Raw genomic sequence first — 27,092 nt, 5'->3', positions numbered from 1 at the left:
TTGCCGAATCAGAGAGTGCCAGATTAGAGAGGTTCAACCTGTACTTAAATGCTTTTGTTAATTATTTGAGATATTTAAGAACTGGCAGAATAATAAATGTTTCTTGCTTGTTAATTTCTTTGAAAGTAACACTGCCAAACTATGTTCTAACAGTTGTATGTCACTCTCTAGGAACTCCAGTATGGGAATCTGTTGCTTGAGCTTTATGGGAAAATTTACACACTCATTTCCAACTCTTCCTTGTCAGAAACACCCAAATACTACTGAATTTATTAGCTATATGTAACTTGTGTACTAATCACTGAATATCAATAAGTCCCTCTTTTAATAAGAACTTAGGCTCAAATGTGTTGGTAGTAAGACACAAGATGATGTCTTGCTTTGGAATGTTTGCTCTGTATGACATCAGTGCCTCTTTCATTTTTTACTTTTAGAAAGGGTACTGCTGTTGAAGTACCCTCTGTCCGTTGCCAGCACCGGCATCACCTTGGACAGAGGGTGCTTTGCTGCAGCAGCCCCTGTCTGCAGGTAGTCCCAGATCCTTGTGGACAGGGGCAGCTGCTGGAGCAGTTTATGTCCGCAGTCAGCACAGGCACCCTGTATCAGAAGCAGCAGTGCAAGGCAGCAGGTCCACAAGGGGAGCTGTTTTTTAAACTGGCTCCCCTCACAGACCAGCTCCCGCCTGGCACCCTGCACTGCTGCCTCTGATACAAACGCAGAAGCGTGGGATGGAAGGGGACTCCCCAGGAGTGGGGCCAGAGAGCACTGGCTGCTGCCCCCGCCCCGAGGGCTATCGAATAGTCAATTGCTAAGAATTCATGCAGTTAGTCAATTATTCAATTAAGTGATAGCTAACATCCCTAGTATATAACACTACTCTTGCATATAAAACATGGATCATAGTCTGGGGATCTATTCTACCTTTGTAGAAACCATGAAATTCACTCAGTAATTCCAAAGAGAGATGAAACCTCTGCAACATCTTCACATATAATCTCCTCAATAAGGATATTTCTATACAGACTGGAAGAGTGTCCAGAAAACTAATGTCAGAGACCCTTTGTTATAGGCTCTGTTAGTACGATCCTTTGCATCTTCTCTCTTGAAATGAAAATACCTGTCACATATCCATCTTCCTTGCTAAAGAGGCCACCTTTATGAACCACCTTCCTGAAAAACTCCTTCTACATAAATTACAACTAGTTTAGCTTATTCTTGAGGCTTTTACAAGTACAGAATTCTCAAAGTGATGTCATAAATAGAGATTTCTTTTAACTCATATATTCTTTTAAAAACTGATGATTACCCGAGAGGCTAAAAGCTACAAAAGAAAGCTCAATTATGTATGTATGTGTAGATAAATATTAGTAATAATCTGTGTCAAGGTTTAACTACAATAGTTGTTGCTGCTCCCTCTAGAACATATTTATTATATACTGTCATGAACACAAATAAGCCACTGCATCCTAGTTACGTTTTGCTCTGTTTAAAAGTACACAATAATTATGTAACAGTTTAGAACAGGTAGTGAAGGTAGTGTCCCTTTCCAAAAAGGAAAATTTTATAAGGGAGAGACTAGCCACAGAACATTCTCTGTTCAAGTAATGGATAATTTACATATTTTAAAATCTTTACAGATCAGGTAGTAATTTGTATCTAGTACCGAGGCAGAATTTATGGTTTGATATGGAACAGGGAGTATTTACTGTCTCTGACAGCTTAAACTGATTTCATCGCTGAGATAAGAGGACAAATGTTAGATACCAGTAGGCCTATATGGGAATATGTGCACTACACTGTCTAGCGGTTTTATTAAACTTATAAAACATACCTAAACCGCTTCACTGCATCTGCTACTTGCTCAGGAGATGTCATCCAGTCAACATGATCAACTATTTTTCTAAAATCAAAGACACAAATCAGTGATCTCTCTCATCTTACTTTTTCAGTGGACATCAAGAAACAGATGGCTTTAAGTAAAGAGTGCTTTAAAGTAACTAAAACGCCAAATAATGTTCAAGAATTAAAAACAAAGTAGTACATCATTTCTCCTTTTCCCCATTCCATGCATAAATTACATCGTGTTACCACACCAGAAAGCCTAATGTTAATTCTTGGTCTCGTTTAAGATTTAAATTCAGCCATTTTCCTGCCCCATTTTGAGGACTTATGAAGTTCAACATATTCACCCAACAGAAGTAGGAAAGAAGGGTAGAGAACAGAAGAAGCCTGCAAACCATATTGTCATTAGTAATTTACATTTTCCCTATCCTACAAACAGAACTTTATAACATCACATCACATAGATTCAGGAAGGAAAGCAATTAAAGAATTTTCAATTTTCAGCCACTGGATATTATATCTTTGTTTAACAGACAGAAGTGACCATTATCAAATTTCTGTTTTCCCATGTAGGCATGTACAGACTGCAATCGAGTCATCTCTTAGCTTTCTCCTTTACAAGATAGATTGAGCTTCTTTTGTCCATATTAAGGCATGTTTTCTAATCCTTTAATAATTCTACTAGCTTTTCTCTGAACTCTCTCTCACATCACAATTCTTCTAGAATTATGGACATATAATGCAACACTCTATTCTAGCACAGACAAATACAAAAGGTAAAATTTCTCACCCTACTTCAATTCATCTGTTTATATATCCAAGGAAAACATTTGGCCACAGAATCATACTGGGAGCTCATGTTGAACTAATTATTCATCATAGCACCAAAATGTTTGAAGTGGCCCCAGGCCAGCCCAGAAGGGGCGGGGCCAGAATGCTTCTGGGCTTTCCCATAATTGGTCTGGGAGTGGGGAGAGCCCCTTTGTCCACCATTCCCATTAGGCACCCATGCCCCTGGCAGGGTGACAAGAGGCTTCACACACTCCCCAGCTCCCAGGCCCTGATTGGCCTGGGGGTGGGGGAAGCGCAGGAAGTCTCCACCCACCCTTCAAGCAGCGCATGGCACTTTGAAGTGCCGTGCACTCCTCGCAGGGCCAAGACAGGGCCAAGGAAGCTTCACGCAGCTCCCCTGCCCCCAAGCCTTAACTGGCCTGGGGGTGGAGGGAGTGCACGAAGCCTCCTTCCACCCTACCCTCGCTCTGCAAGGAGCATGTGGTTTTTCAAAGTGCCATACACTGCTCGCAAGGCATCAAGTGCTCCGCCGCCTCCAAATCCTGATTAGCCTAGGGGCGGAGGAGCTGTACAAAGATTCCCTCGTCCTGCTCCCACTCTGTGCCAGTGTACAGTACTTTTAAGTGCGTGTGCTCCTTGCAGGGTGAGAGGAGGGCTTGGGGGAGAGGGAGCATGTGACGTCTCCTCCCACTCTGCGAGCAGCAGATGGTGCTTCAAAGTGCTTTGTGCTGGTCAAAGAGCAGGAGGAAGCTTTGTACGCTCCCTGTCCCCAGGCCTGGGGGCAGGGAAGCGGCAGGGCCTCTGGGGGCTGAATCAACCTGCTTTGAGGGCTGGATCCAGCCCGCAGAGGCCCTTTTGCCCATCCCTGACCAAAATCATCATCTTCAGAGTCATGTTTCCCAACAGAGAGTCCCCATTATGCAAGCATGGCCTACATTCTTTGTTCCTAGACCAGTGGTTGGCAAACTGCTGCCTGCGAGCCACGAGTGATCTGTGGCCACCTTCCAGGTGGTCTGCCACTTGAGCTCAGCACCCCTCCTTAACCCTTCCTCCCTCCCTCCATCTCCCCAGCACTGGCTTGCCTCGGGTGTAGGGTAGGGTTGCCAGATGTTTGAAACAAAAATACCAAATCCCCTTGAAAAAAAACACGGGGAAAAAAATTCTGTTGAAGGAAAAAAAGGGGGGGGGAGAAGACCAAAGTTGTGAGGGAAGGGAAAAAAAAAAGAACTCCAAGACTTATTAAACAAAAACAAACAAAAAAAATAAAATAAAAATAGCATTAACACAGCAAGTCCCCTTTAAGAGTGAGTGCAGGGGTAGGAACAGGGGAGTAGTTGAGCACTAAGCCCCAGGGGAAGCATTGCTTCCCCTTGGTTGGCAGCCATTTTGTGCCGGCAGTTTTGCAAAACCAGGTAAGCATGGGGTCTGGGGCCAGGGGGTGTAAGGAGCCGGGGGAGCTCTGGGTGGGGGAGGAGGGAAGGCCGGGCGCTTAGTGTTTGCAGGGTTTCCAGGTGTCCGGCATTTTCGCCTCCTGGCTGGGGGGGGGGGGGGGGGGGGGGGGGGGAGAGGGAGGGAGGGGAAATCAGAAAATACTGGACATTATGGAGGCAAAAATACCAGACTGTCCGAGCAAATACTGGACACCTGGCAACCCTACTGGAGGGAGGGGCGAACCTCCCTACCAGATCTTCCTTGCAGCGAAGAAGCATGCTGCTGGCTCTGCTCCCCTGCCCATCCCCCAGCTGGGGAAATAGGAGTGTACAGATGCGTTGCCTAGAGGCTTTCCCCACTGTTCCCATTGGCTGGAGTTCTGGCCAATGAAAGGAGCAGGAGGCCATGCCTGGGACACAGTGCTAGGGAGTGTGGAGTGCAGAACTAAGTAAGTGCCACCTATCCTCCCACGCCCAGACCCTGCCCCATAAGCCCACTTCTGCACCCTCCCCCAGGCAAGACACCCTATCCCCACTCTGCTCCTGTAACCTCTCTTGCTCCTGCAACCTTCCCCCAGGTCAGACACCCTTCCCCCAATCCACTCCTACACACTTCCTCCTGACTAGATACCCTACCCCCACCCTGCTCCTGAACCCTCCCTTGCTGCTGCACCCTCTCTCCTGGCTACACAATGCACCTTTCCTTCCCTTGCTCTTGCCCCTTTCCCTCTGGCCAGACACCCTCCTCCCAGCCTGCTCCTGCCACCCTACCACTCACCCAAACCTCGCACCCTTATCCCCTCTTGCACCCCACCTTCTGCCCAAATCCTGCACCCCCATCCCTATCCCACTCACTGGCAGCCCTGTCCTACACACTGAACCTCTCATTTTTTCCCCACCCCGGAGCCTGTGGGGGTTCTACAAAATCAAATAATCCCAGAACCTCAGAAGAGTAAATCCATCTGATGGGAAACCCTGAACCTCAGTCCTCTCTATCCCTCCACCGTCCCTCATGAGGCTAGAGCAACCAAGGCAGGCAATGGGAGGGGGGGGTAGGGAAACCTGGGCCCTCCCTCTCCATCAGGTCCCAGCCCAGGGCCCTGTCAGTGGTGGGCATGTTCCACCATTGGTTTAGTGAGGAATCTGCCCAAAACATGTTGAGCTCATGGGGTGCTCCAGCTCCTCATCCTGGGCTACTTCCTACCCAATTACTGACATCTTCCCCACCTGCGTCCTCCGGGCTGGTCAATTCCCCAGATAGTCCCTGCTGTCTGCTCTCTGCTCCCCTGTCCATCTGCTGATCCTCCACCTCCTGAGCTCTGGCAGGAGCTCCTTCCCCTATGGTGGTCAGCCCTGACTGAGCTGCTTCACTGGCCTTTATACTGGTCCTCCTGTTGGAGAATGCTCAGTAGGGCTGTGGGAGAGGGGCTCTTTTAGCCAGGTAGGCCTGCTTAATCCCTGCAGAGCTAATGTGGGGTTGGTACACCCCATCACAAGTCTATCCAATTGTACAACAATATCTATTGCGTTGGCTGTGGGAATGCAGCACATCATCCTATTGTCCACCTCTACCTTGCAGAATGTGCTTCCAAATATTCTAAACAAGGATAATCATTTTTTCTTTACATGTTTGGAGAGCTCTGTGGGCAAGATGATTTTCTTACAGATTTTCATCCACACATTCCATCTCTCTCTCTCTCTCTCCATTTCCTTGAATTATCTGGATTTTGGAATAGTTTCTACAATGACCTGGCCACTATGGAACTGGAGAGGAGAAATCAGAGAGGAAGTCTAGCAGTTCATAACCACCAGAGACAAAGAGGTCAAGGTGGCATGCTACACAGCTGGGAACAGATGAGGATGGCAGGCTGTGGCTACCAGAGAAAAGAGTGTCAGGAAGAATTCTGAAGCAAAATGCAGGACAATGTAGTACTTTAAAGACTAACAGGAAGAATTCTGTACAGCTAAAAGGTTGCAATTGATTCTTGCTGTGTGAAGTTCCTCCTGATCCTCTTCTCTCTTGTGGCCACTGCCTGCCACACTCCCTTTTCTGCAGCTTTTATGCCACACTGACCCTTGCTTTTGGTGGTTATGAAATGCCAGACTTCCTCTCTGATTTCCCCTCTCTCCAATTCCATAGTGGCCAGCTCAATGTAGAATCTGTCTGAGTTGCTTATGCAGGGGCCCATGGCCCAGCGACATAACCCATATGCAGAGAAACCATCACTCGCCAAGTCCTGCTACCTTCAAACACACAAAAAATGTCTAGAGATTGCTATAGTTTCCTTGCTTCTAGGCTGATGAGGATAACTTAAGTTATTTCTAATACAGGATACATAATTTGCTTTGTCTGCTGCTTCCTGGTGGATGAACCCATGGAATTATGTAATAGTGTCCTGAGTGGCTTGGGGAAATAGAGGATTAGAACAGTGCTATTCCCGCCCCCCGCCCTCCCCACTCTGAAATTATTCGTGTGGTAGAACATGGATTAAACAGTACTGCATTTGTTTTAAAAACCACAGTCACTTTAGAAAGATCTATAACAGTTTGAGTATGCTTTAACATAATTATAAAACAAAAGTCTTGATGGTCTTGAAAATGCTGAAATACGAAAACCAACACAGTAAATTCCTGTATCATTATTGATTAGCTCTCACAGAGAAACAGTTTTGCCATCACACAAAAATTAGACATATCAAAACATTTCTCTCTCTCAAGTCAGATTAAGTCAAAATCTCCTACTCTCGTGAATGGAAAATCAAAAATATTTTCAGTTTAGTCAAAATATTTTGTTTCTGTAATTTCTAATCTTTTATGACATCAACCATTTAATTATTAAATGAACAGCCATTTCAAGCGAGAAAACTTTCAAATGAAAAATTCTAGTATCAAAATGAAATAGGCAGTTATTTATTTTTCCACATTGTGTGTCAAGTTTTATCAAAATCACCTCTTTCCCATGAAAAGTGTGATCTTTGACAAGTTGGCATTTTCCAACTGAAAAAGGGTCTTGCTGAAATTAGTTCTGATGCACAAAGAATAACTATAATCCAGTCTGGTAGGTTGTAGGGCTTCAATTTTATGCCCTGTTGATTAACTCATTTGTTTAATAGTGCAAATAGTAATAAATCATGTGAACAGTCACTGTATAAAATAAAGTTTATACAATGTCAACACTGGTTGATATTTATAGAAGTATGTCTTCAATATCTTAACATATGCAAAAGCTTACTATTTTCTTGTAAATTAACCTTCTCTAAAAAGTGTAAATAGGACTCATTCCATGTCTTAACATTAAAATGATCTTTTAAAAAATAAGTTTCCATCTCATTCCATCTTTAACAGTCTTTTTATAATCTCAGAGGGAAAAAAAATGCAGTCAAGCAGCAGTGAGCTTGCATTTGCAGATGTACAATCATTAGAACACTGCAATTAAATTACAAACGGTATTTTTCTAGAATGATTCACAAACACTCCTACAGCTCTTGAGCATGAATAAAAAAGTTGGTACCTATTGATTGTGTCTCCATATGTTGCTCTAATAAGCTGTTGCAGTAGATTTTTTATATTTCTTCTTAACCACTGATTTCGCTCTTTTAAATCAAAGATTTCATCCATAAGGAGCAGCATTATTCTAAGAGGAATATTGTCATCCACCTAGATACATGGATTAAAAGCCAAGTATAAACAGAAAACCTGTATTTCAACTCACGTAATTAAGACATCATCTACTACAATTGTCAAAAGTTAAGCATCTTACTGCTCCGGCTACTGCATCACATTGTCTTTCTGAAAGAAATCAATAGTTAAAAGACTTTGCTGTTGTCTGAAATCTCTCTTCACAGGATGGAATCATTCATGATTTTTATTTTGAAATTAAACTAGTTTTAAGTATTTTTTAAATAAGTCCTAAAATGGAATCTGCTGCATTATTGAGGCCAGGATTGTAGAGTTCAGAACCAGATACAGAAGTTATCAGCACTATTACTTACAGGGGTTTATTTTTCTTTTCTTCTTCAGATAGCAACAGTGCTTTCAAGAATAGAGCTGATGGCAAACTCAAGGCATAGCTCTCTTCTGGACACCCTATCTTTTGAATGCCCAGTAGCAACAGTGGTTCTGAAAGGAAGGTGCCCAACTGCAGACCACTCTTCCATTGCTATAGAACCCAAACTTTTATTCTTTGAGTTCCAACTGAGCCTGATGCAGAAATAAGCTGTGTCAGAGAATTCCATAGAACCAGCATTTTTAAACATAGCAGTGGTAGGGAGATAGAAAGTTCTGTTTTCAAATGCTTCACTGTGATTCCGTAGTAAAAACTTGCTTTTGATTTTTAAAAGTAACAGGCTGATATACGTGAACCTATATTTTCAGAGATATTGCAAAAAAATTGATAGCTCCAAATAGATAATTAACGTAAACTCTTGTGCAAATGCAATAACTGTCAATATTTATATTGATTTTTAAAATACATTATGCTTTCAATTTTTATCTTCACATTTTACATAACTATGCTATCGGACCATGTCAAAATCTGAAAAGTCTTAGATGTCTCTTTATAGGTGAACAGTTGGGTCTATTATTTATACATTGTATGTTTCATGTTTCAAAATACAAATTTACAGATTAACTGACATTGTTAGGCAAATAACCTCATTTTTATCATATACATTTAGATGCAAGATAGTAACTTATCTAGAGTAGCCACTTCAACATATCAAGTCAACATATACTAGACTATGAATCAGTGAATATTAAAAATAATAACTGAATAAACTATTAAATGAGTTTCTTGGTATTAATATTATTTTAATAAACCTGTACTCTCATGGGACATAAGAAACCTCACTGAGCCCTCTGTAAATCTCAGTTGTAAAGAGCAAATTCACTTTGCTTCAGGTAAAAAAATATCTAACAGTATGGCATTCCTCTGAAAAGTGACTACAATGGCATCTGTTCTCTTAACTGTTATCCTAACATTACTATAGTTTAATAATGTAAAAGTCAGCTGTAGAGACAATAGAAAGTTATGAACTAACTGCAAAGACAAACTGTTTTCTTAGGTACACCAGTGTAACTCCATTATATTCCATAGGATAGTAAAGATGTTTCGGAATGCAGAATTTGCCAACAATGGAGTTGCACAACTACAGTTGAGAACAGAATTCCCATATGCAATTGGAAATAAACCAAAATTTGAAAGATTGTTTCCTATACTTGGATGGAGCTCAAAGGATTTGCTGCCCAATTCCCATGGAAAGTCAATGGGATTTGAGCACCTAACTCCATAAGGATTCCTTGAAAATCCCAGCCTAAATCTAAATCCTATATACTTAAGTACATAGCTAGTTTTTCAAAGGTGCTCAAGGTTCAGCACAAATTATTAAAGCTATGTGCTCTTAATCTGGCCACATATTTGGTATCTTAAATATAGATTTTGAAGCGTACATTTTAAGGATCTCTTTTTGAAAATCTTGGCCTTAGTTCACAATTCTGTTAGTGAGATACAGGCCAACTAAATCCTCCTTATACCACTGATTCTACACAATGCTAAAAGAGAAATGTAGTAAAACTGTATTATCTAAAGGTTTAATTATTAACTTCCTGGCATTTTGTGAGGGTCAGGAAAAGTGCTAAATGTAATATATCCTGAAATATGGTGCAAAAGTCAAACGTCCAAACACTACTTTCAAAATGAACTTTTAAGACTAAGTAGATACAATTTTTTTTTCCTGAAAAGTTGAACTGTAAAATAGGGAAGTACTTTAGTTCGAACTCTTGTACCATTTAGTGTACTTTCTATATTTATTTGTTTTGGAAGAGGACAATGTCTTAGAATAAACATTTCAAAATTAAACAATCTACTGATAAACAATTACATTAGATGAAATCACAGCAAAACAAAAGAATTGAAGCCTGTGTTACTTGAGCAAAAAGGCATTTACCAGATCCCTGGTAGCATTTATGAACAGGAAGATAAACTGGAATGCTTTGATGTGACAAATAAATACGTGAAGTGTGGAACAGGTGCAGATTTATGACCATGACAAATCAGCATATAATCACTAGTAATCTTATGGGCCTTCAGTCCTAGTTACAGATAGAATATTTTTTTCAACTGTGTTTCACACATATGACCAGTGTATCAATCAGAACACTGGGAAAATACCATAGCTTATGAGACCATCAAGAGCTTAACATTTTAAACTTCACTATCACATTTCTAATATTTCTTCCTTTATGTACTTCATGGTCCACATATGGCATAGGAATTTTTTTTTAATTCTTCCAAACAATTCTCTGATCACCAATATTGGTGATGACTGCTAGTTTTCAAGATCTCAGAAGCAGATCTAACTGAGTACTATTAACTTTGCAACCCTATTCTATATTTGAGGATAGTCACAGAAGTATTAGTAGGTGGATAACATTTACTACACTACCATGCAAGCCATTTAGTATTAAAACAGCTTCTAAAAGTTTTAGAATGAAATACATAAATTTTATTTCAGAATTTTTTTACTTTAAGGTACTATTTCCAATTTTCCCCTTTGGTTTAATTTCTGATGCCAATATATAGTATAGCATAAAGTAAGCAAATAATACAAATATGAAACAAAACTCACATTGGTACTTAATTCAAAGCAGCTAAACCAATCTGAACTAAAAGTCAGACTTACATTGTCATCAAGCTGTGCTGCAACACGGCAGTGTTCAGGATCTGAATCAGTTTTCTGCACTAAAGGAGGCACCTATACTAAAAAAAAAAAGACATGACTATGGGGGGAAAGTTATAGGTCTCAAGGAAAACATCAAAGAGAACCTCTAATTATAGCAGAACCAATTTCAAAATTTTCCAATACAGTCCTCATAACTAGTTATAGGCATTCTGATTCCAAGTTAGTGACATACCAAAATTACTGAAATATCTTCCAGTATTGCTTGAAATGTGTTTCCCAATACAGCTATCAAAACTGTATGAATAGTCTCAAGAAAAAAACCCCAAACATTTATATTAAAAATAATTATAGGAACTATCAAATTAGAAGAAATTAGTAGTAGGTCTAGCTCTATATCCTCTCTCTGATAATGGCTAATACTTCAGAGAAAGGTGTAAACCCCATCAATCCATATTGGAGAACCAACAAAGTACTCTTCTTCCTGATCTCAGGACTGAAGCATGAGGTTCCATAATCCTAGTTCTCTATGGCTGTGTCTACACTAGCATGAATTTCCAGAACTGCTTAAAACAAAACACTATTCTGTTTTCAGTTTTTCAAGGAAAAGGAGCGTCTACATTGGCAGGCTGCTTTTCCGGAAAAGCCCTTTTTCTGGAAAAGCGTCTTTGGCCAATGTAGACGCACTTTTCCGGAAAAGAGCCCCGATCACCATTTTCGCGATCGGGGTTTTTTTCCGGAAAAGACTACTGGGCTGTCTACACTGGCCCTTTTCCGGAACAGTGTTCCGGAATAAGGACTTATGCCCGAGTGGGAGCAGAATAGTTTTTCCGGAATAGCAGCTGATTTTGTACAGTAGAGCGTCGTTGCTTTTCCGGAAATTCAAGGGCCAATGTAGACAGCTCGCAGCTTATTCTGGAAAAGCGGCTGATTTTCCGGAATAAGGGGCCCAGTGTAGACACAGCCTGTGAGTATAACTGTGTTATCCTTATTCATGTACTTGGGAAATGTTCCAAAAAGGGAGGCTTAATGTGAGTCAAGGCCCAATTTTGTTTGTACACAAATTATTAGTTTTATATTTCATGACATCAGATTTCCTCTTCTCTTTCTTGTTTTGAAGATGAGCCCTGACACTCGGGGTATGTCTACACTTGCTCCCTAGTTCTAGTGATGCAAATGTAGGTGAACGAAATTCCCAATGAAGTGGGGATTTAAATATCCCGCGCTTCATTGGCATGATCTCGCCAGTGTGTTACTCCACTCAACAGCTGATTCAAACCAGGAAATGCGCGCTGGGACGCATTAGTTCGAACCAAACCCCTTAGTTTGAACTAATGTTACTCCTCATTTTTTTGAGGAGTAATGTTAGTTCGAACCAAGGGGTTGGTTTGAACCAACACGTCCCAGCGCACACTTCCTGGTTCGAATCAGCTGATGAGCGGAGTAATGCGCCAGTGAGATCATGCTAATGAAGTGTGGGATATTTAAATCCCCGCTTCATTAGCAATTGCAGTCACCTACATTTGCATCCCTAGCTTGAACTAGGGAGCAAGTGTAGACGTACCCTCAGTGATTTGAAAGTTGATTTGATGAGAGATACACTGGACAGTGCCTCTGGTAGCTCACAAATAATTCATCCAATCATCGCAAAGGCAGCTATTACTGCCATACATTTTGTAATAACCTGGGAAGCTGTCTATGGGTCAAAGGGTAATATTGTAAATGGGTAAGGAGATTAATTGATCAAGAATCTGAGATACTTTCTGTGACCTTGATAAATAACCACATGGAAATTGGTAGGCTGCCTTTGACTTAAAGGACTCCTGTCTCCAGGATGAGATTAATGGGAACCAGCATAACTTTATAAAATGTTTATCTATTTTAGATATGTTTGCTTTGACATGGGAAGGAAGAAGTTTGACAGAGAGCCCTAATGGGTTCTAAAATCGCTTCATTTATTTGCAGTGCCACCCGAAACGATGCAGCAGAGACCAGAATATCAGTAAGGCTGTGAGAAGATTTCCTAACCTCTTTCACCTGAATGTCCAAGGCTGATGCCTCCCTTTTTAAGAGCTCTTGGTGATCATCAGAGGGGGTGTAGATAACTTCAAATAAACTGTTTCATCTGGTCCAAGAGAAGGATGAAGCTAGCACAGGTTGAGGTACTTGAAAGTCTTGCTAGTTATCCCTACAAATGCTCCTGAACATCATCTTATGGCTCAGTACTAGCCTTGGGATCAAAGGTGTTCAACCAGCTGACTCCCCTCTTTTAGCCTAGGGAAATTGAATGCTAATGAAACAATGAAGCTCTGGAAACTGGAAAACCTTCACAGATTGCAGAAGGCCCACTGAAAAGATGTTGGAACCCAACGTCTTGCAGCACACATGTACAGGCCAGTACTAGACACAGGGTGTGACAATTATCTGAAGGGATAAGGTCTAGGGCGGGAATGGCAAGATGCACTCTGCAGCTGAGAAACATAGGAGCCAACCTCAAGTCAGTAGCAGAAATGCCTCATCCTGACTATGGAGGAACCAGTCCAGTCAGTGCCAGGGACTAGTGTTGAGATCCTAGGAAGAGCAAAAAATCCCTTTACTGCTGGCTTCTCTCTCAGCACTATTAGAACCTTCAGGACTCTAGAGACTGAGTCAGTATTAGGTCTTGCACTGGTGCTGACTGGTTTACCAGTCCTGAAGGAATGATCACCTGCACTGCAGGGGACATTGGCATTAATAAGCTGAGCAAAACCCTTTCAATTTGAAATGTCTCTGGAAAGGACAGTACCAGGAGTGTGTCTGACTAGTGTGAAGCAAATAGCAGGACAATGTAGCACTTTAAAGACTAACAAGATGGTTTATTAGATGATGAGCTTTCATGGGCCAGACCCACTTCCTCAGATCAAATAGTGGAAGAAAGTAGTCACAACCATATATACCAAAGGATACAATTAAAAAAATGAACAAATATGAAAAGGACAAATCACATTGCAGAACAGGAGGGGGATGCGGGGGGGGGGGGAAGGAAGGAAGGTAAGTGTCTGTGAATTGATTATATTAGAGGTAGGGAGAGTGGGATGTTAGTGAGTTAATGGTATTAGACTAGTGTGTTAGAGATTTAGATGGTGCCACAACCACGAAAGCACCACTTTGCGCCTCAGGCTTGACAGTGTCTGCCTTAGTGCAAGAATCAATTACTTTACTTAGCCAATGAATATGTGAAGGATTGCTTGGATTCTGACTGTATTCTAAATTGTTCCCTTTCCCAGCAGACTTTGGGGCTAAAGAGCACTTCTTCCAGCAGTGTCCTTGAAAGACTTGAACAAAATATAGAACTATGTAGCACTTTAAAGACTAACAAGATGGTTTATTAGATGATGAGCTTTCCTGGGCCAGACCCACTTCCTCAGATCAAATAGTGGAAGAAAATACAGGCAGTCCCCGGGTTACGTACAAGATAGGGACTGTAGGTTTGTTCTTAAGTTGAATCTGTATGTAAGTCGGAACTGGCGTCAGCCGCTGCTGACACTGATCAGTTACATACAGATTCAACTTAAGAAACCCAGGCGTCCCCAAGTCAGCTGCTGCTGAAACTGATCAGTGGCTGATTCCAGGAAGCCTGGGGCAGAGCAACTCTGCCTCGGGCTTCCTGTAGTCAGCCGCTGGTCAGCTTCAGCAGAGGCTGACTTGGAGACGCCTGGGGCAGAGCAGCTGGGGTGGTGCTGGGTTGCTCCAGTAGCGCGGCTCCTCGGCTCTACTGGAGCAACCCAGCAGCACCCCAGCTGCTCTGCCCCAGGCGTCCTGATTCAGCCGCTGCTGAAACTGACCAGCAGCGGCTGAATCAGGATGCCTGGGGCAGAGCAGCTGGGGTGCTGCCAGGTTGGTCCGGAACGGCGCTGGGGGACCAACCCGGCAGCCTCCAGCTGCTCTACCCCATGGGTAGGCAAGAAAAGCCTGGTCTGCTGGGGGGAGGAGGGGCACTAGCTGCACCCCCCCCCCCCCAGCAGACCAGGGAGACGGGGGTGGTGGGACAGCCCAAGTCCTCCACGGCTTTGCTCCGTCTCCCTGGTCTGCTGACCTGGGAGACGCGGAGCAAAGCCGCAGAGCATGCGGGCAGCGGGACAGTCCAGGCGCGCCGCGGCTGTCCCACTGCGGGCGTGCTCCGAGGCTTTGCTCCCCATCTCCCTGGTCTGCTGGTCGGGAGACGGGGAGCAAAGCTGTGGAGCACGCCCGCAGGAGGACAGCTCAAGCGCGCCCGGGCTGTCCCGCTGCGGGCGTGCTCCGAGGCTTTGCTCCCCGTCTCCCTGCAGACCAGGGAGACGGGAAGCAGCTTTTCTCGCCCCAGAGGACGGGGGCGGCGGACCGTGGCGCATCTGGGCGTCCCGTCGCTCCCGTCCTCCGGGGCGAGAAAAGCCCCGTTCGTAACTGCGGATCCGACATAAGTCGAATCCGTGTAACTCGGGGACTGCCTGTAGTCACAACCATATATACCAAAGGATACAATTAAAAAAAATGAACACATGAAAAGGACAAATCACATTTCAGAACAGAAGGTTAGGTGGTTGTCTATAGGAGACTATGGGTCTGTCTCCCAGAGCTTCTTGGAGTTTAGTGTCCAAACCTCAACTACCCACCCGGAGAAATAGAAAAGCAAATTGAAAGAGCCAAACGAATACCTAGAAACCATCTACTACAAGACAGACCCAAGAAAACCAACAGTAGAACACCACTTGTCATCACCTACAGCTCCCAACTTAAACCTGTCCAACACATTATCAATAAATTACAGCCTATACAGGACACTAAACTCTAAGAAGCTCTGGGAGACAGACCCATAGTCTGCTATAGACAACCACCTAACCTCAAGATGATTCTTACCAACAACCACAGGACATACCACACTAATACCAACTCTGGTACTTTCCCTTGCAACAAACCTCGTTGCCAGCTTTGTCCACATATTCACTCTGCTGACACCATTATTGGGCCTAACCAAGTGAGTTATAAGATCAAGAACACATATTCCTGTGCCTCCAGAAATATAATCTATGCTATCATGTGCCGAAAGTGTCCGTCTGCTATGTACATTGGACAAACGTCTCAGACACTTCGCCAAAGTATCAATGTCCACAAAACAGACATTAGACAGGATCACAAAGAAAAAACAGTTCCTTGCCATTTCAACCAGAAAGGACACTGTCTTAATGACCTAATCACATGCATCCTACTTCAGAAGACTTTCAAATCTGCACTTGAAAGGGAATCCTCTGAACTGGCATTCATGCTAAAATTCGACACTCTCCGCAGGGGGCTGAACAAAGACCCCAACTATCTTACCCATTACAAAGATAGCTTCCCCAATTATCACCTCTAATACCATTAACTCACAGACATCTACCCTTCCCCACCTCTAATATCATTAACTCAGAGGCATTCCCCTTCCTTCCCCCCCCCCCCCCCGCATCCCCCTTCTGTTCTGAAATGTGATTTGTCCTTTTCATATGTGTTCATTTTTTTTAATTGTATCATTTGGTATATATGGTTGTGACTATTTTCTTCCACTATTTGATCTGAGGAAGTGGGTCTGGCCCACGAAAGCTCATCATCTAATAAACCATCTTGTTAGTCTTTAAAGTGCTACATAGTCCTGTATTTTGTTTCAGCTACACCAGACTAACACGGCTACATTTCTGTCACTTGAAAGACTTCTGTTTCTTAGTGGGCACAGCAATTTAGTATGCATCAGAGGCACACTTCTCTCAGCTGCTGATGTACTTGATATCCCCTCTGACCACAAATGTTCTGAAGGTGGTTTCAGGACAACTTCCATCAAAAGAAATGTCAGCCTGGATTTTCAATCTCTCTTGGTCTAAAGCTTGAAGTCACTTCAAATTCAGCAACAATCCCTGATAAAAAGACTCATCCAAGCATTTCAAGTAACTTGGGGATGGGTCTCTCTCAGGCACAGACTTCAAGCATGTCAGGCAACATATTTCCAAAGGCATTATTTGATACTGATAATGGAATGTCAACCATAAGGAAAAACTAAGACATTAAAATTAAATCCAACATTAACCAACCCTAATAACCATACAAATGTGTATGCACTACATGAAAAAAATGTATGGAGAGCACTTACTAAAGCAAAACCAACAAATTCAAACATTAGTCACAGATAGTAAGACTGAAAGAATAGGCAAGTGATCTGTGCCCTCTATACCTACACACAGAAGTAATCTGCCACAGAAAGAGCTGAAGCTGCACTGACATGTACCAGGGAGAAAAAGGTCTTCCAACAACTGTGGTTCAGGATCCACACGTGGCAAGAGTAGAATGCACATGTGTAGTGCAATCACTTGAAGGAGGAAGTGGAGCTCCCACTTTCTCCTTACAACTTTAGATATGTGGTATAGTAGGTGGGGATAAAATTGGGAAAGTTCAAATTAGCCAAAGATATAAGCTAGCCAAGGAAAAGAAAGAATCCTGATAAGCAAACAGACAATTAAATCACAGTTGAGTTTTCCCACTTCCAGTGCAGGGTCAGACAAACAGAATACTTTCCTGTATTCTCACCTTTATTTTCAGTTGTCAGGGCAGCTACTCTGAGGGAGAAAAATAAGTTACCTGCCTAATGGGAGACTGATAAGAGTGGATGGTGTACAGAAGAACAACATAGCTTCGTCTCCCCTCCCTCCTAGCAAAAATAACCCAAACAAAAAAAATCTTGGTAGAGAAAAGAGAAGAGCCAACAGCTTAAGGGAACTGGCAGGGAGTAGAAATGTAAAAATCACATTTAATCAATTAACCAGTTAAATGTTATGTTTAACTGGTTAACCTCTTAAAAGATGGGGTATGCAGGGGGCTGCTCCAGCCCAGCCAGGCTGCCAGTTAACCATAAACCAGTAAGCATCACCCATTAATGGTGACAACCATTCACACCCATAGTAAGGAGCTATCATAAAGCCCGGCAGCAGAAGCAGGAACGCCAATACCAGACTTAGCTCCTTATCAATGCTCCCTTGTCTTCTTTCAATATCTGTGAAGCCTAGGGTTTCTTCACCTCTTGTTTGATCCTCAGTTGCTAGATGTAGGTGAGAAAAAGGCACTGGTTTGCCCTCATTGCCCTGTACATTTACTGTTTGAAACCATAGCTCCTTCCTGCCCCCTCTCTTAAATCAGCAAGTGCTACTTCCTTACTGAGGGTTTTCATTAGTGATTTCAGCAGGGAGAGGAAAGGGGAGGAGGTTCTTAGAAATAGGAAGCAAAAGAAGAGAATCAGAGTCATCTAAACATTAATTTAATTGATTTGGGTCTTTAAAAGCACTTTTATTTACCTTAACCCTCATTTTGAAGAGTGTCAGTAACAAATAGTTGTGTCTACTCCTTCAGATTTTGCTGTGTTTTTGGCTTAAATCATGGGGCAACAGGTGGTTGAATCTCTATCCTTTTTAAGGCCAACCTTGAGAAAGCCCTGGCTGGAATGGCTTAGATAGGATTACTCCTGCTTTAAGCAGGAGTTTGGACTAGATGACCTCCTAAGACCTCTTCCAGTCCTAATCTTCTATGATTCCATGTAATCTTTTGAACCGTATTTCCATCAATTTGAAATGTTTTGCCTTTTAATTTTGCTTAGTGCCCTCTTTCTTGTATTTTAAAAATAACCAGGTGTCTGTGTGATCTTCTTTATATCATTACCACGTACATTGCTTTCTTTTGCAACTTCCATTACTCTTCAACTTTCCAAAGTAAATAAAACCCGTAAAGAATAATTGTTTCCCTATCCTTAGCATTTTCTATTCAATAGGGTGTTTACCATTTGTTTTTAGATAAAGGGACCCAAACCTGAAAATCATCTCCTGTTAGAATCTATTATATATTGCCTCACCAATACATTCTTACCTTGAAAAATGATTGCTTTATGTCTTGTCCCAATCTTTCTGACATTTTGCCCATGTTGTCTGACATTTTAGTCATCCCCTCTGCCAGGCTGTCAGGGAGGGACTTGACTGCATTTGAAACATTTCTCATAGAGTTACGCAGTGGATTTACAAATGTGTCCATCTGAAGGGGAAAACATTTACCACGATTGCATAACCTATGGAGGACACTAGTACAATCATCCAGTACAAAAAAGTCGCACTTTTCTAGAGAATACACTAATTTGTAGTACAACTCCTACTGCGAATATAAAAATCCCATTCATGCAAGCACAAGATTAAGTATTTTTACTTAATTTTGAAAATTTTACACAGAGAATAGGAATTTCACCAGCTGAAATCAGATATCAGGCATGCTTACTTGAAAGGTCTTCAAGGCTCTGCCTCAAGCCTTGTGAGTTAAAATGAATTCTGCATTTATTTTTTATGATCATGTACATTTTGAAACATTGCGGACATCTATGCACAGTTGTCTGATTTATTTGCATCAGATTATCTTACTATATAAAAAAGTTTCCCTGAGTGCATATCTAAACTATACTTTATGCCAACACAAACATTGCTTAAAGTGCTGAAGTTTGTTTTCCACTGAGTTCAGAGAAACATTTTGGCTTCATTCTCATCTACATTATAATTTCCATTTCCTCACAGTCCCACTCTGTCTGTATCTATATAATCCTCATTTTCTGCTCCCTCAATCTCATCTTCTTGCCTTTATTCAGATGTTCCCTTATGCTTGGGTCTTCCATTTTTTGCCCACTAATTGTCCTCTCAGTCTCTCTCTCTCTCTCCCCTCTGAACTCACTTCTTCCATAAGTGCAGGCGCCTCATTCTCATTTCATCTCCTACCTGAATCACTGTTCCATATCTTGTCTAAAAAGCTTCATGATGATATGTTAAGTCTAACATGTTCAGCATTAAACATATACGTTTTAATTATTTTTTAGTATAATATTTCATGAAGACTAGTTATAAATATTCTGGGTTTTTTGAGTGCACACTAAGTACAATGCAAGTAACAAAAGCATATAATCAAGTGTAAAGTCTACAAAAGGAAAACACGGCTATGAAAGATACCATATATTTGGAAAGCAAAACACTAAATATTCTTTTCCGGATATTACAAAGCTGGATAAATTCAGAATGTTTTGCAGTCAAGTCTCCAGTCATACATTTTTAAAGAACAATTTAAAAGTAACTCTGCAAACAATTTAAGATGTTGGGCATGCATGTCACTAAAAATTTGGGAATGAACATGAAGATCTAATTTGCAAAAGCTGCCCATGCAAAATGGCCAATTGTAAACACAAGTATCTATTTATGGAGACATCCATATCACAAACTAAACTGCGTTATGTGCAGCGTTATCCGTGGACACACAACTTCCATGCTAATTCTGTGTAGGTCCTGCTGGCTGAATGTGTGAAAGCACTAATAGCAGCCTTGGAATGTACATACATTACATACTTTGGACTAGAGAATGAAAGCAATAATAGCAGCAGTATATGCTGAGTTGAAGGCGGGTAGCAGATTCGGAAAGGAAAGTGAGAACAGGAAACTTCTGTGGGAAGTTAACTTGTCAACAATAGAATTAAAAAGTCTTTTATAGCACATTTAACAGCCACTGACTTCTTGGAAATTTGGTGTCTGACTTACAAATGAAGACATTTAAAAAATGGCTAAATTCTTAATTCTCCATTTGCCTATGTCAAGATATATTTGCCTCTGACAACATACATTCCTAATGCAGTGCAAATTAAAAATGTTTGTACATGAAATAAAACACTGGTTTATAACTATCTTCAGTCAATGAATTGATCATGATCAGTAACTAACTAAGTTAGGACACCAAATGCATCACTAAAATCTGCTATATACTAAATGCCATTCTTACCTTCCGAGCAAAATCACCTTTTCCTTTGCTGTACGCTTTATTCTCCAGGAAGTCATACACACAATGGGCTAAAGCTGGGGAGGCTTTCATCATTTCAGGATTTAACAACAACTAAAAGATTAATTGTAAACTTTCAGCTAATTCCAAAACATAGCACATATTTAGAAAAAAGTCATTACATTTTCTTTTGTATGATAGTCTTTTAATACTGTACACAGCGATTAAATGTGCATTTTTTAAATTTTCTATCTCTAAACATTACTTCAAGATTAGCATTGTACCTGACAGGTAAATAAGTACTTCATAATTAACTTCAAACATTTTTAAGAAGGATCCATCAGTCCCACACTGAATGTAAAAGGCACCTTTTTCAGCTACCTTGAAACTAAGTGTCCAAAACCAATAGTAACGCTACAGGTTGGACTTCCCTAGTCCGGAACCTTCGGGAACTGACTGGTCCCAGATGAGGAATTTTGCTGGAGCAGAGGATGTCATTTCTGGCCTCCTGCTACCGTCTCCCCCAGCTTTAGCCCGACCTTTGGCCTCGGCTCTCAGCTCCCCCAGGCAGCCTCATGCCAGGACTCTTGTGCTCTCCCCTCCCCACACAGCCATGTGCCAGGGAACACCGGGCCCCACTGAGCCACTGCTGGCCATCGCCACCATTGCTGCAGCTCACAGCCCCGCCAGGCAGACAGACAGACACTGGATCTCCCAGCCCCGCTGGGCACTCCTGCTGCCAAGCACTGGTCAGCCTGCCGGCAATTTGCTGCAGGCAGTCTGCTGCCCTGCCAGCCCAACAGGGCTCCCCTACTGCTGGCCCCTTATCAGGACCCTCTGGTCCTGCCGTGCCAGACCACAGATGTTGCCAGATCAGTCCCAGTTTAGGGAGATTCAACCTGTATAATCCACACTTAAGAAAAATAAAATACCATACATATTACAAATGCAGGCTGTTAGACAATCTAAACAGATGTTACATTTCATAGTATCCTGTTTGCTTTTACTCCCTTGTAGAATTTTACCATGGTCTACATTAATCCTGTAAGTTTATCTAAGAATTATTTAGTTTAGTTGTGTAACTAATGTAATTTAAGTCAATATATCTTAGATGAACTTAACATCAGTGACCACGCTACCCTGTGTTGATGAGAGACACTTTCCCAATGACACAGCTTCTGCATCTTGTTCAGGTGGAATACAGATATAGATGGGAGAGAGCTCTCCCATTAACATAATGCATCTTCACCAGACTCTCTAAATTGACTCTTCTGCTTTGATTTAGAGCAGTAGCAAAGATATACCCGAGGGGGACGATGATGACTTCTTAGATAACTGTTCCCTGTTGAGTTGAAAAGTTTAGAGACCAGTCTTACCAATGAGTCACTTAGAAATTAGATAACTGAATTTCGCCTCAGAATAATGGAAGAGAGTGATTAAACTAACACTTTTTTTAAAAAATGACTAAAAAAAAGACAGGAATGTTGTTTCAATCAAGCTAAGCACAATTATCAGGACTACGTATTTGTTGTATCTAGAGGTGTGATTTGCTACCTGTGTATACATACCCATGCTATATTAAAGCTAGCTAGTTCACTAAAAATAGTAGCAAGGACCGGGTAGCATGGACTTCAGTTCAGGCAGCACAAATAAGCATACACGCAGGGGACTCAGGCAGGCTTGTGCAGATTGCATTATGTACTCATTGCTATTTTTAGCACAAAAGCTAAAATAAAAGAGGCAAGAATATATCTATGCAAGCTACAAATCACACACCCAACTACATTGCAGATACAGACCAATTCTGAAAGTTGTGCTGAGCGTGGGGAAATCAAAGAAGTATGCCAAACTAACAAATAGTATAAAATTTTACTGTTCTATTTATGGTACAATGGGAAAGACATACTTCCTTAAGCAGTGAACCCTTTTCAGAAATTAGAATAAACTAGTTCAGCTTCTTTGTTAATCCAACTGGAAACTAGATTAACACCTTATAAAACAGCATCTGCATCCTTCACTTACACTTGAATTATTATGTTCTGTTCACTGAAATACAGATGATCGCAGTTAAATCTGGCATTTACCTTTAGCTGTAACATTTCTTGTGTTCCAAATCAGTGTATTTCATTAAGACAATCTAATTGTGACTGAATTAATATTTATTTGCATTTACTGAATATCTATCCGTTCAAACAGAAAACCGTAAACACAAAAGAAAATTTGAAACTGGACTAGTCAAGATGTTACCTGCAAATATGCATTTAAATCTTTTTTCCTCTTCTCTAAAAATTCTCTGTCCATGTTGTTAAATGTCTTCTTGCCAGGAAGCTTCAATATACTTGCTAGGTTTTCAAACTAGAGAAAAAAAATGCTGTGTTATTTTTAATTGTGATTTTTTTTCATAGATTCACAGATTGGATTCCACAAGTACTCATTATGATATCTATTCTGAAGTCCTGCAAAACATATCAACTTGAATTACCCACTTATTTTTAAGTTAGAAATGTACAAAATATTCATATAGAATAGATCATCAAACCTGCTCAAACTCAGCTTGCATTTAAGATTCATTATTTTATTAATTGAGCAGGAAGAGCTAAAAGATTGTTTGCACAATGGGAGCGTCCTCAAATCTCTTCCAAATGTTATCCTGCCTCCTTTCAGGTCTGCCAGCTTGCTCTCATCTTCCACAAGTTCTTAGAGGCCTTCCTTACCACTGTTGTCTTCTGAGGGAAGTGGCCTTCTTCTTACTACTGCTGATTCCATTCTGTAACTGCTTAGGCTTATGCCAAGATCTTTTAGGATGTCACATAGCTGACTTCATATATGGGAGAGCAACACAAGTTCAAGAAGTGAAACACCCCCAGATCTGAAAGTGACCATAATACACAGCCTCTTCCAAGGAATCCAGAGTTTCTGTAGCATTCACATACTAAGCAATTAAAACTCAATTCTTAGCTGGTTTCAGGAGCAGGAGACTTTTGAACTCCCTCTTCATGTCTTACACAGCCACCCACTAAAAATCCTCTGCCCTTTCTTTCTAAGGGTATGTCTAGACTACATCCCTCTGGCGACAGAGGGATGTAAATTAGACAGACCAACATTGCAAATGAAGTGGGAATTTAAATCTCTCACGCTTCATTTGAATAAAAATGGCTGCCGTGTTTTGCCAAGTCAGCAGTTTGTCAGCAAAAAGTGGCTGTGAAGACGGGGATCGGGCGACAAAGAAAGCCCTTGTCGGCCGATCCCTATGCCTCGTTAAACGAGATTTACAGGATCGGCTGACAAAGGCTTTCTTTGTTGCCCAATCCCTGTCTTGACAGCCACTTTTTGCCGACAAACTGCTGACTCGGCGAAACGCAGCGGCAATTTTTAATAAAATGAAGTGAGGGAGATTTAAATCCCCGCTTCATTTGCAATGTCGGTATATCTAATTTACGTCCCTCTGGCGACAGAGGGATGTACTCTAGACATACTCTAGGGGTGGGAGTAGATCAATCTGAAATCAATGCCACAAGTCAGCTTTGTGAAATTTGAAAATGAGTTATCAAACATCATAGCTCTCATTTACAAAGGCACAAATATTTATGACCCAAGATTTCAGTGCTCTTATTTATAATAAAATGCTTGGCCTAAATCAAAGCCATCACAAAGAGTGTAGAATGCCCCTCACTGAATGAGCTAAGATCATTCTCAACAGAAAATTCATTGTTTCAGGATAATTAAAACTCTACTTCTTCCTTACTATTCACTCCCAGCTTTAGATATTATTTGATTTCTATAGTCTCTATTAATAATGTGATAGCTCTTTCTGCTAGTAAAAAATTAAATAAAAAGGCAAAAAAGTCACAGGACTAGGCTTTCCATGTATCCAAATTGTGCTTCTGAATCAGGGTGCAGGAAAGCTTCAAGCCACTGACTATGGTTCCCTGATGTAGCACTGGCAAGCCCCTGCACAAGTGAGAACACGTGAGGAGTTGGTTTAACTTATGCCACTGCTGCAAAGTCCTTTAGAAACCTTACACTAGTTTCAGAGGATAGATAATAGAACTCTTGGTGCAACACCAAAGTAACATATTCCCATATTGAAGAGGCCAGACAATACATCGACATCATTGGTACTAACAAGCTACTTACCACATAACAGCACCAAAGATCTTTAATTTTTCCTCAGTGGCTAGAACAGGAAATCTCGCTACGTGGTAACACATATTACTATGTAAGTATGTGGATTCAAGAGTTTAAATATTGCAAACATCAATCAACAGGTTATACATAATTAATAAGATTGAAAAGTTGATTAAAAAGAAATGCCACAATATGCACATATTTATAGTACTGGAAGAGAAGCAGGGTAATGGAATATTTTGTGAAAGAGCGAGATTTGTTAACTAACAAAAAACAATAGCTTTGAGCATTGGTTTACAGAATTTTCTATACACAGTTCAATAATTATATTTTATGGGTATTATCTGTCACTTCCAGAAACTCAATTGAAAAAAAGACGACTTTATGATAAGTATAGATATTGTTGCTTTAACGTGTAGTCCAAACTATAGTGATCTAGAGTCTAATGCAAAACCCACTGAAATGAATGAAAAGGCTCCCACTGACTTAACAGGGCTTTTAATCTGTGTATCTATATGAACAAACTATACTTTATTAGCATGGGCTACACCTCTTTACATGCTGCCATCAGAGACCTACACAGCTCTTCCAGTTTCATGGTTTCAAGGATGTGGTATGTCTTTTTCAAAAATAGATATGAAGAACTAATCCTGCAGAGGAATGGGTGCAAAACTGATATACTGAAATATATTTTCTATATCCCCTGCTAGTCAGGAACTGTCCAATACTGATGATAATTTTTATAACCTTAAAAATACTTAATCTATGTGCATATATTATTAAATATAAATGGTATGTGTACACTTGTACATTAGGGATGTAAAAATTTGTTTAAAAATGTAACCGTATAATTGCTAAAAATCATAGTGGTTACATCCACAGCGGGCTCTGCAGTATAAGGATCTATACTGCAGCACCCACAGCGAAGTCTCCTCCTCCTTCACTTCAGGCTCTGAAGATGACCCCCCTGGAAGCCAGCATGTAACCTGGAGGTGGGGAGCAGGGGGAGACAGGCCTGGCCCACCCCCAAACAGAGGCTGCTCCAGCTAGATCTGTGGTGGTAGGTGAGGCTTAATGGTTAACTGGTTAGCCATGTGTTTACTCTTCAAGAAATCAGCCATTTCCATATTAAAATGTTATTTAGACTGTATAAGGCTGATCTGGCTAAAGAGAACTCTCATTAGAGTATTCAAACCTATTTATACTTCTGTTACCGAAAAAATAGTGTAAATGTATGCTACAGACCAACAGTTGTAAATAGTTAAAAGGCTTATACAGGCAGTCCCCCGGATCCGCAGTTACGAATGGGGCTTTTCTCGCCCCGGGGGACAGGAGCGGCGGGACGCCCAGATGCGCCACGGTCCCGCCTCCCGCGTCCTCTGGGGCAAGAAAAGCTGCTCCGCGTTTCCCTGGTCTGCTGGGGGGGTAACCCCCACCAGCAGACCAGGGAGACGCAGAGCAAAGCCGCTGAGGACGCCGGCAGCGGGACAGCCGTGGCGCGTCTGGGCTGTCCCGCTGCCCGCGTGCTCCGCGGCTTTGCTCCGCGTCTCCCTGGTCTGCTGGGGGGGACTCCCACCAGCAGACCAGGGAGACGGGGAGCAAAGCCGTGGACGACCCGGGCGGCAGGACCGCGGTGCGTCTCGGTCCCGCTGCCCGTGTCTCCCTGGTCTGCTGGGGGGGGGGGGGGGGGGGGAGGGGAGGTGCAGCCTGTAGTAGAGCAGCTGGGGCGCTGCCGGTTCGTCCTGCAGTGTCGCTCTGGGTGCTACGGGCCCAACCCGGCAGCACCCCAGCTGCTCTGCCCCAGGCGTCCCCAAGTCAGTTGCTGCTGAAACTGACCAGCGGCTTTCTACAGGAAGCCCGAGGCAGAGTTGCTCTGCCCCGGGCTTCCTGGAATCAGCCGCTGATCAGTTTCAGCAGCAGCTGACTTGGGGACGCCTGGGGTTCTTAAGATGAATCTGTATGTAAGTCGGAACTGGCGTCCAGATTCAGCCTGTTGAAACTGATCAGCGGCTGATTCCAGGAAGCCCGGGACAGAGCAACTCTGCCTTGGGCTTCCTGTAGTCAGCCGCTGGTCAGTTTCAGCAGCGGCTGAATCTGGACGCCAGTTCCGACTTACATACAGATTCATCTTAAGAACAAACCTACAGTCCCTATCTTGTACGTAACCTGGGGACTGCCTGTATAGTCAATCTCAACTAAGACATGGTTCAAAAGCTCCTTTAAAAGTATTATGTTGTTAACACTTATTCATGTCAGCAGGTTCTACTTTGTACCAGCTGGAGAATTACAAATCTGTGCATTTTTCTCTTTTATTTTATGGGGATTAAGAGTATGAGAATACAGGCAAAGCAATAAAAGGCAGATTGTTTAATTGTACACAGAACTGCCAACAGCTGTC

At 41.9% G+C, this 27,092-nt stretch overlaps 1 protein-coding gene and 1 long non-coding RNA gene across 9 annotated transcripts in view; one reads left to right on the top strand and one right to left on the bottom strand.

Moving 5' to 3' along the window:
- SNX13 (sorting nexin 13) overlaps positions 1-27,092 on the bottom strand; it is a 129,231-nt gene that overhangs the window by 5,291 nt on the left and 96,848 nt on the right. For 6 of the 8 annotated variants that reach the window (XM_025179082.3, XM_006138335.5, XM_075922255.2 and 3 more), the window contains 6 exons: positions 22,814-22,921; positions 20,570-20,680; positions 18,638-18,799; positions 10,745-10,816; positions 7,576-7,721; positions 1,832-1,900 (listed from right to left, as the gene is read on the bottom strand). In XM_025179082.3, the coding sequence (XP_025034867.1) occupies positions 1,832-1,900; positions 7,576-7,721; positions 10,745-10,816; positions 18,638-18,799; positions 20,570-20,680; positions 22,814-22,921 (668 nt within the window). Of the gene's footprint in view, positions 1-1,831; positions 1,901-7,575; positions 7,722-7,824; positions 7,854-10,744; positions 10,817-18,637; positions 18,800-20,569; positions 20,681-22,813; positions 22,922-27,092 lie in introns of those variants that run through there. The other 2 variants (XM_075922256.2, XM_006138336.5) reach the window with 2 other exon arrangements.
- Positions 1,314-25,759, top strand: LOC142827327 (uncharacterized). The gene is made up of 3 exons (XR_012902012.1): positions 1,314-1,343; positions 12,707-12,903; positions 25,644-25,759. It is a non-coding gene; the product is annotated as an uncharacterized LOC142827327 (long non-coding RNA).

The sequence above is a fragment of the Pelodiscus sinensis genome, chromosome 2 (genome assembly GCF_052426305.1).
Source record: "Pelodiscus sinensis isolate ZL-2025 chromosome 2, ASM5242630v1, whole genome shotgun sequence".
Classification (NCBI taxonomy): Eukaryota; Metazoa; Chordata; order Testudines; family Trionychidae; genus Pelodiscus; species Pelodiscus sinensis.
This window is presented reverse-complemented; position numbering and strand designations above follow the sequence as displayed.